At 48.5% G+C, this 9,163-nt stretch overlaps 1 protein-coding gene across 1 annotated transcript; it reads left to right on the top strand.

The window, feature by feature from the left end:
- Nucleotides 1-1,236: 1,236 nt before the first annotated feature.
- Nucleotides 1,237-5,580, top strand: CRYZ (crystallin, zeta (quinone reductase)). Its single transcript, XM_010144816.1, has 8 exons — nucleotides 1,237-1,347; nucleotides 1,692-1,844; nucleotides 3,031-3,194; nucleotides 3,512-3,563; nucleotides 4,358-4,507; nucleotides 4,890-4,991; nucleotides 5,086-5,181; nucleotides 5,419-5,580. The coding sequence occupies exons 1-8, from the start codon at nucleotides 1,237-1,239 to the stop codon at nucleotides 5,578-5,580; spliced, it is 990 nt and encodes a 329-aa protein (XP_010143118.1).
- The last annotated feature ends 3,583 nt before the right edge of the window (nucleotides 5,581-9,163 follow it).

Genomic DNA, 9,163 nt, shown 5'->3' with positions numbered 1-9,163 from the left:
GGCTCCCGGCAGCCGCTCCGGGGCGAGGGAGGTCTGAGCAGCTCCGGGCCGCCGCATCCCGCCAGCAGTCCCGCCCGGCCTCCCCGGCTTACAGGGCATCCCCGCTCTCCACTGCTCCTCCGCCCGTGCTAAGAGGTGGTCGCCGAAGGCTCCTGGGTGGCTTGTGCTGTCCCTCACCGCGAGTTCGGGGCTGTTCCAGGAGTCGGGAGAGGCCTCACGCTGCAGGTCCAGGCTGTTTCTGAGCAGAATAGAAGTTGCCTTTTAATTCGGCTGATTATCACTGTGTATAAAAGTGAGCCACGCTTCCGCTATCCCTCCGCGGTGTCCCCGGCAGGTGGTAGTGCCTGTCCCTGAGACTGACGCTGCTGGCTGGAACAAGTAACCCTTGAAGGTGAAGCCTTGCAGACGGTGTCAGTTAGGAGAGAAGAACAGCGACTAAGCCAAGTGCTTTAAAAGCTGTAAGCATCTTTGGGAAAAGGCCTCGTGTGTCACTTTTCCTGTAGTGGGGGGTGGTTTTTTCCAGAGCACTTTGCAAATTAACGCTGTTGGGATAGCCGCAGCCTCCTCTGCTGAGAAGCTGTCGTCGTGTTCTTAGATGTGGACCAGGCTGGGTGCTGAGGGCTCTGGCTCGTGGTCTCTGTCACATGCAGCTGCCATGGCAGAAGCCAGCTGGAGCCCAAGGTGGGGATGTAGAGTGTCTGCGCTTCAGATTCTCCTGGCTACTTTTAATGCCCAATGGTGTCTTCTCTTCCTGATAGCTGATGAGGAGCTTTCTGTTGCTTTGTTCTACCCCTAAGTTCAGTCGGCAGCAGGAGCACTGACGGGGGTGCTGCTTGGCTCGGTTGCCCAGCTAGCCAGTGCTCGACAGGTTGTGTCACCAGAACATAATAGTGAACTGTCAGCGGTTCCCCTCAACGTGCTGCACATCTCTGCATCTATGATAGCAGTGCAGAGTTCACAGGAGCTGCTGTAGAAATATTTCTATGGAGAAGCTACTTGCACGTGATTCTCTTAATACCCATAAAGTCCTGCCAGCGGTGGGGGTAGTTTTATGCCCTTTTAAAGTTTTGTAAAAAACAAACAAGCTTCACCCTAAATTTAAATCCTGAGGGAGGCTTGATTTAATCAGTCGCTTGACAGACACTTGTTTGATTGTTTTGAAAATATATTTTGAAAATGAAATGTGAAGGTGGTACAATATTGTTTGCTTTTTTGTCCCCAGAGATTCTGTTTGCTATGGCAGCCACAAGAAATGTGATGAGAGCTGTCAGAGTTTTTGAATTTGGTGGCCCTGAAGTGCTTAAACTCCAGTCAGATGTCTTAATTCCCAGTCCGAAAGAAAACCAGGTGTGTATGAGTCCTGTGAACTCAGGTGATGATACCGAATGGTAACAGGTACACGCAGAGCTGGATGAAGAATATAAACCAAAACCTTGAACATCTGCATCTTGGGTCTGTAGCTTTTGATCAGCGTATTCCTGCTACCTGGGACATCACATTTAGCAAGTGCCGGGTGTTTGCTGTTACAAGGGCTACATGTGCCACAGGAAGGGTTTCCCGAAAATGGCTTTGGTTCGGCACTGAGTTTTTGGTGACTGTTTCAGAACTCAGTTAAAGCACCAGGGTACTGTGTTGTGAATTCAAGTGCTAAATCTTTTTAGTTATCGCTTAAGCAGCATCTTTTCTTCCAGGTGCTAATTAAAGTCCATGCCTGCGGTGTGAATCCTGTGGAGACGTACATTCGCGCTGGCCGTTACGCTAGAAAACCAGCTCTACCCTATACTCCGGGCTCGGATGTGGCTGGTGTTGTCGAAAGTGTCGGGGAACACGTGACTGCGTTCAAGGTGTTTACACGCTGGGCTTGATTTCCTGTTGTTTGCTGTGTCCTCTCTGTGTGACGGCTGTTCTGCTGCTCCTGGGTTTGTGACCTATAACCACGTAACCAGTTTGGGGAGGAGACACCTTCAGTGGCTGGTGGAAGCAGGTGGGGAGATCACGCTGGTGGTCCGGCAGCCTGCGGACCGAGCTGCAAGGGAGTCTGGGACGCTGCTGACCTCCATGGTTTGAGGGGTCTCAGAAGAGGCACCTCAAGGCAGCGGCATCAGGTGTACAAACGTTGTGGGGCAGAACTATTTTTATGGCATTGCAGAAATACGTGAAGTAGGTGGCTTCCTGTTTGAGGAGATGATTTCATACAGAACTGAGAAATTTCTTGTAAAGCTTTTTGGGAAATGGAAATAACTTTTCTTTTATGTACTGATAAAGCCCCATGAATTATGTATTTGTTGATAAAATTGTTCAAATACCTTATCACTCCAGTCTCGGGATTTTACTCAGGTTTTCTCAGGGGAAAAGTCTTGGGGCAGGGGAAGGCAACTACCAATTTGCTAAAAGATATCTATGAAACTTATTTGCTTTTTAAATTTGTTCTTCCTTCCAAGTCAGCAGGCTGTTGGTCTCAGAGAAACATGAGAATTGTAGTTGAAGTTGTGTCAGAATTTCCTGACTGGGAGAGATGAGAGGTTTGATTATCCAGAGAGAAGAATCACGTCTGTTCGTATTTTCTTGTCAGTAGTTTGCTGTATCTGCTATCTATACACCAGCAATGTTTAGTTACTTCAGCGTATATTAAGAGCGTATCTTTTTTCCATCTTCAAACAAAAAAAAAAGAGAAATGTTTCTTTTGTAAAAGCTTTTGAAGTTTTGCATTTGGAAACGGTGAATGGAGCCCGTTAGAGTTCAGGATCAATACAGTTAATATGAACGAGATGGTAAGGTTGTGTGTTACACTGTACAGTGGGGGTTGTAATTGTGGCACTTCAGTCTAAGTACGGAGATGATACAGTTTGGTTTGCATTGACTGCGTGTATCGGCATTTGCAAAAATCTTTGCTGTGACAGTTATGGGTGGTTATTTCTAATAGGAGAGTGGCTGGAAATAGCCTGAACTTCTGGGAACTGGTTCCTACTGTATATTAAGGAAAAAATAAGGGAGATGATAAATTTCTTCATTTTCTTTTCTCCTTTCTAGAAAGGCGACAGGGTTTTTACCGATGATACGATCTCTGGAGGATACGCAGATTACGCCGTGGCCGCAGCAAATCGAGTCTTTCCCTTGTCGGAGAAGTTGGACTTCAGGCAGGGTGCAGCGGTCGGAATACCCTACTTTACTGCTTATCGCGCTCTTTTCCAAAAGTAAGCTGCCCAGCCTAGGGTTGTGCATTTTCCTTTCGAATATGTGAAGTACAAAAGCCCAGGTGAAGACCTCGAGCTGAGGTTCTGTACCAGAATGGCCTCACTGCTAGTTGCATATTGGCATAATTGTGTATTGCTGGAACTCGTGAACGACACAGCGTGTTTTGCCTCCTTGTTTTCCCGACGAGGCTGATTATACCTGTTTAGCCATGTCATAAATGAGTGGGAGATGCAGGTTGGTGTCCGTATACGCAATCTGATGCTTAGTGATGATGTGCTGCAATCCCAGTGCTGGCGTTTTCTGTTCTTCCTTGCAGAGGACGTGCGAAGGCCGGGGAGAGCGTGCTGGTGCATGGCGCTAGTGGAGGAGTAAGTCTTTTGAGAAGGCACATTATGAGTAATGCTGCTTTCTGTCCTTGTGTCTATGATGTGCTTTATGGTCACATCTGTATCAGTTAACGGATTAACAAATTAGGGGTTTATTTCAGACACTTTAGGATGCTTTTCTCTTGGAGAAAACCCCGTTACTCCAAATAGCCACAAGGTGTGCGGAGGCACAGGCTGAAGAGAATCGGTGGTTTGTGCTGCAGCTTCCCTTTCTCGTGGTGCTGACTTCCACCGAGATTCTTAAACATGTGCCTCGTTTTGAATTTTTCACTGAAAATCAGTCTGGCCCTGGTGTATTTTAATTAATGGTGTTTTTTTCTTCATTTGGTTGAAAACTGATGATCTGTGATCGAGAAAATGAGGTCATCTGTGGCAAACAGTTTGGGTAGATCCTGGCCAGACAGGTGGTCCTGGTAGATTTTTTTGAGAAGCCTGTGCATTTATTTTGTGTGTTATTTGTACCTACAAACTCAGACAGCAGGGCCGCAGAATGGAGTTTCTATGTCTCCCTTTGTTTGTGATTTATTTATTTGTGTGTTCTGCCCCCACTATAAAACTGTACATGTGTTAACATGCCCTGGAGGTGGCATCCAGCAGTAGGAATGGGTCAGACTGGTTGGCTCTCTTTAAGATCCAAATTGCTTGTTACAGCTCAAAAATAATGTGACCAGGCCAACTTTTTCAATGGGTAAGCTCCGAGTAGAATCTATAAAGTTTAAAATGCCAGGAAAGAAAGAGAAAAAATACTGTTCTTTTTCTTATTTTTATCTCCTCAGGTGGGAATAGCAACATGTCAGATTGCCAGAGCTTGTGGTTTAAAGGTTTTGGGCACAGCAGGAACTGCAGAAGGCATGAACACGGTTCTGAGAAATGGTGCTCACCAAGTGTTCAATCACAGAGACGCTAATTACGTTGATAAAATTAAGGTAGGCACGTACCAGGGCTGGGTGGTGCGGTTTGTATTTTCTTACTAACAAAGTGTGAACAGTTGTTTGCAGAAGTTTTTTCAGGTGGGTTTATGTAGGAGCAATAGTGTTCTGCCTTTTGCTACACACGGAAAAGCTTTTCGAGGCTGGAGGAGCAGAGCTTTCTTCACGGGCAGTGGTTTTAGAAATGCCTGCATTCCAACAGACTGCAGCAAATCATAGTTTTGCATATCAAAATACGCTGAAATCGAACGTATTAACTGTCAGCCTTAGCACAACAGCTGTGTTTGAAATCTGAGCGGTAACCTGGAGCACATGGAATAAACAGGGGTTCCCCAGCACGGACTGGATTGACGTGAGTAACTCTCTGTGTCCTGTGCAGGAGTACGTGGGGACGGAAGGAGTCAATATAATCATAGAGATGCTCTCTAACGTCAACCTCGCGACTGACCTGCAGCTGCTGGCCCCTGCGGGAAGAGTGATGGTAAGCGCTTGCTGTCGCTGCCTTCCGCTGGGGCGGTGAGTGACACGATGCAGCAGCTACAGCTGGAGCTCTCTGTGACTCTCGTTCCTAACAGGTCGTGGGCTGCAGGGGTCCCGTGGAGATCAATCCCAGAGACACTATGAGCAAAGAGTCCAGCATAATTGGAGTTAGCCTGTTTCTTGCAACTGAGGTAAGAAACATTTATCTTTTAAAGAACGCTGTGTTGGCCGATTCCAACCTCTGTATTTGCAGTTAGACTCATTTGTCGGGACAAAAACGTCATTTCACTGTCAGTAACTTGTTTGTTCATTCCTTTATGTTTTGATTTAATCTGGGTTGTGAAATTTGGGTTAACTCTTGCATAAAGAGCCAATACTTTTCTAAGAAGTAAAGCCTTTGTGGTAAATGCTGCCTTTGTTGCATGCAGGAGGAGAGGCAGGAGTGTGCGGCAGCAGTGCTCGATGGCGTGGAAGCTGGCTGGCTGAAACCGATCGTAGGCTCCGAGTATCCGCTGGAGAAAGTAGTTCAGGCTCATGAAGACATCATTCACTGCAGTGGCGCTCGAGGAAAGATGGTGCTTCTTCCATGAGGCCTTTTCCTGTTTATGTTGTAGCTGTTCTACGGGCAGCTTTGCTGGCCTGTTCACCGGTGTATGTTATACCACACACCTCTGATCAGGTTCGATAGTAGCGGCAAGCACTAACCTCACCTTCATTAATCACCACTCTATTTTCTTGTAGTCAGCAGAATGACGTATACTTTAAAGTGATTTTTGTAGCTTTTCTGGCTGAGGGGGAAATAATGAATTGTCTCTGTTTCCTAGCAGATACTCAAGTGTGTGTAAGTATGCGTGTAACTGGGGCTGTAAATTCGTTAGCCACAAGATTTGCGGTGTTCTTCTTTTGTCACATGATTTACTTGGAATAGGAGATTTTACTGACAGAATAGTTGACTTTCCACTGAAAAGACGGCCAAAGAACCTCTCAGATGTGAACTGTTGGGAAGCATAGGCGATTTCATTTTGCTGTGCCCGAGAGTCTGGGCTAAATGGGTCCCAGCTGATCCAAAGCAACCGTAACCGGTAACATCTTCTTGGGAAGTGTTTTCATTTCTCTGTGCTGTGAACTGAGACTCAGATCTCAGACAGGGGACGTCCTGGAGACAAAGACTTGTGCCACCTGTAGTATGCTGGGAAGGAATGAGTATGGCTTTCCAGAACAGGAACTTGAGAGCAATAACCAGGCTCATATCACAAAAAAAGGGGGGAAGACCTTCACAGCGAGGCTCAGGGAACTCACTCGGCTAATGCTGACGATAGCACGCAAGGTCTTGGGGTCAAACTGGGAGGGAATGTTGTTCTACAGTAAGGAAGACTTTGTCAGCGCTAAGCTGGTCCCTGTGTTTTAACTTGAATTCTGAGAGCATGCTAAGTTCCACATTCAGGTTCCAGTGCCAGGCTCTTTCAGATGTGGAAAGGTCTTTTAGTGCCCTGTTAGTTTTACTTGGAACTGCTGCTCAAGCGATGATTGAAAGGTACAAGTGAATAGTTTTCTAGCCTATCGTAAACAGATGTCCATCTCTACAGAGACATATGTACCTTTTCCCGCAGGAGTTAATTATTCATCAGGAGTTAAGTGTTTGTATTTCTGGTGGGGTGGGTGATGTTAATGAGACTGAAAGCTGTAATACTTTATTAAAGACAGGACTAAAGGAATACGCTGGGTCACTGAGCTGAGTCCTCATCTCTTTTTGCCGTAGAATTGGTTTTGTGACCTTGCTGAATGAGCTCCATTCTCTGAAGCCGGCAGAGCACTGTTTCCTCTGAGCTGATGTGAGGGCGCGGTTGTTTTGCTGTTAATACAGAGTCATTTGGTTGTTTCTTGTTCTTACAAGCCTTAGAACCATTGCAGCAAAGAGGTGGTTTCCAGGGAAGAAGGCTGAGTGTTTGTGCAGTTAAAGGCTTCAGATCAGTGTTTCAGTAGTGCGTTTGGAGTAGTTGATGCTGCGGGACATGTCACGCCTGGAGGCTGGGCAGGTGGCCCGAGGAGAGGAGCTGCTCCCCCCAGGAGCAGGGAGCTGCATTGCTACTGAGCCCGAATGAAGGTTTAAGAGCGATCGACCCAGTGTGAGTGGTGCAGGCTGGGAGGATCTTGGCAGATCATTCAGGTCGAGGGTGCTGATTCCTCCTCTTCATTTGGGCAGGGCACGCACGGGTGGAATCTGCGGCTAGAAAACCAACACCGCCCTTTGGTTCAGGTACCACGTAGCAGATTGATTCAGAGCAACAGTTATCGATGGGAATGACTATGGAGATGACGTGTATATTAAAAATACACGTTTTCTTTATACGTCATATGTTTTCAAATGTTCTTTAAAGATTGGGTGTTGGTCAGAAGGTATTACGTGAATGAGAGAGGGGCTCATGGTTTACGGAGGCGCCTTCCTTGCTTAGCATGGCCTCTGCATTGTGGCCAGTGCTTGGAGGTGGAATTCAGCTCTGCATGGCTGCTGTGCACCAGGGCAGTGCCTGGGATGGGCTTTCTCACCAGGAGGTGTCAGGGTAGTTCTGCTTCAGTGCCAGCTTCTCTTGGGGAGGGTAACCCAGAGGAGGAGTCCAGCACAGCTCGGGCTGCTTCCAAGGAAATGTTACTCCTTTCACTCCATTTCTGATGTCTCCTACAAGTAGAAGGGGTTGGTTTAATTTTGGAAGGAGTGGTGTGAACAAAACCAATGCTGCAGCACCACAGCAAGCGCTGGCAGGTGTGGGGAAGCTGTGGTGGTGCTTTCAGGCTGTGGGCAGGAGGGATGTCTTTGAGAGGCCAGCTTGTGTGGCTGCTGGAGGTGCGGCAGGAAGGTTGGGCTCTGGCTGGTGGGTGGTGTCATAGCAGTGTACCATCTCGTCACTGCTGTCATCCTGGAGGTGGGGGCATCAGTTTTCCCATGACTCGGTTGCAGTGGTCCAAGCCTTGCACGTTAGTCCAAACGAGCCTTCACTGGGGAATTGTTGGGGTGTCCAGAGGTGTCCTAGGCCCTGTTCTCCATTGGAGAGACACTGATGTCCAGTGGAGGGAAAATCATCCTGGCTGGGAGACACCTTCAGCTCCTGCAGCTGAATTTCCAAGAGCCCCTGTTTGTCCCAGTTCTGGGTGACTTTTCAGGTGTGTCTGCTCTGCAACAGCCACCCTCCCGGAGAACCTGTGGGCCTTGATTCACCATTCCTTTTAGGACATGCTGTCCCCTCAGCAGAGCGGAGGGGGATGGAGGACAAAGATGAGGATCACAGACGGTTGAACTAGGCAGAGTAACTCTGTCAGGTGGTTTATTTTTGAGTCACCTGTCCTGATTTAATCAGGTGGGGTTTCTGAAGCAGCAGTTCCCAGCGGGAAGGTTGCACAGGCTCCCACTCCTGCGCTGGCCTTTGCGTGCACGGTCAGGGTTTGGGGACCAGAGTGGGCAGTCGAGGACACGAGCTGCAGCCTGGAAACAGCTGCCGTACGTGTTTCTGAGACAGAAATGAGTGGAAGTGTTCTGAAAAGCAGTGTCTGCTTATTAATCTCACTGTGCCTCAAATAAATGATGCCTACGCTTCCCAGTCATGAAAAGTGTCCACTCTCCATTGTCATTGTGAGGTCCCCTGCGTCTGTTCCTGACTTCTTCGTGTGCTACAGCATGACACAGAAAATTAATAAAACTGGAATTGCAGCGTTGGGAAAATAAAACTCCCAGAGGATACTGATGTTCTTGCCAGTTGGTTCCTTGGCAGAAACCATGCAGCGTTAAAGGGGGGTAGATCGTGCCGAGAAGACCTGAGGACAGTGGAAGTCCTTTGGCACTTCGGAGCAGGAGCACGGAGGGGGAAGGCTGTCCCTGCCCCCTGCTCCATTCTGCCGCGGCCCCTCGAGCTTTACCCGTGGGTTTGTGCTTCCCCGGAACCCACGAGAGACGGGGAGGACGGGGGCGTGGCGTGAGGATACCCGCTGTGTCAGAGCACCTAGGGATCACCGCAGCGCCGACCGGAGCGGAGATGCCTGCGTTTGTACCGCAAGAACCTGCCCCGGGGGGAGTCTGGGGGTGTCTGTCTGTGCCCCGCGGAGGGGTGTCCGTGTGTCTCTGTGTGTGCCCGGGAGGGGTGTCCGTGTCCCCGGCGGGGTCTCTGTGCCGCGGCTCCGAGC

Source organism: Buceros rhinoceros, unplaced genomic scaffold, assembly GCF_000710305.1.
Source record: "Buceros rhinoceros silvestris isolate BGI_N320 unplaced genomic scaffold, ASM71030v1 scaffold46541, whole genome shotgun sequence".
In the NCBI taxonomy this organism is placed as follows: domain Eukaryota; kingdom Metazoa; phylum Chordata; class Aves; order Bucerotiformes; family Bucerotidae; genus Buceros; species Buceros rhinoceros.
Note: the sequence above shows the minus strand (reverse complement) of the source record. Positions and strands in the feature narration are given on the sequence as shown.

Bases quoted from the DNA above. Each gene is read 5' to 3' on its own strand.
- CRYZ (XM_010144816.1), top strand. From the start codon at position 1,237: ATGGCAGCCACAAGAAATGTGATGAGAGCTGTCAGAGTTTTTGAATTT. The intron at 4,992-5,085 runs GTAAGCGCTTGC...CGTTCCTAACAG, and splicing joins CCCCTGCGGGAAGAGTGATG to GTCGTGGGCTGCAGGGGTCC. The intron at 5,182-5,418 runs GTAAGAAACATT...TGTTGCATGCAG, and splicing joins GCCTGTTTCTTGCAACTGAG to GAGGAGAGGCAGGAGTGTGC.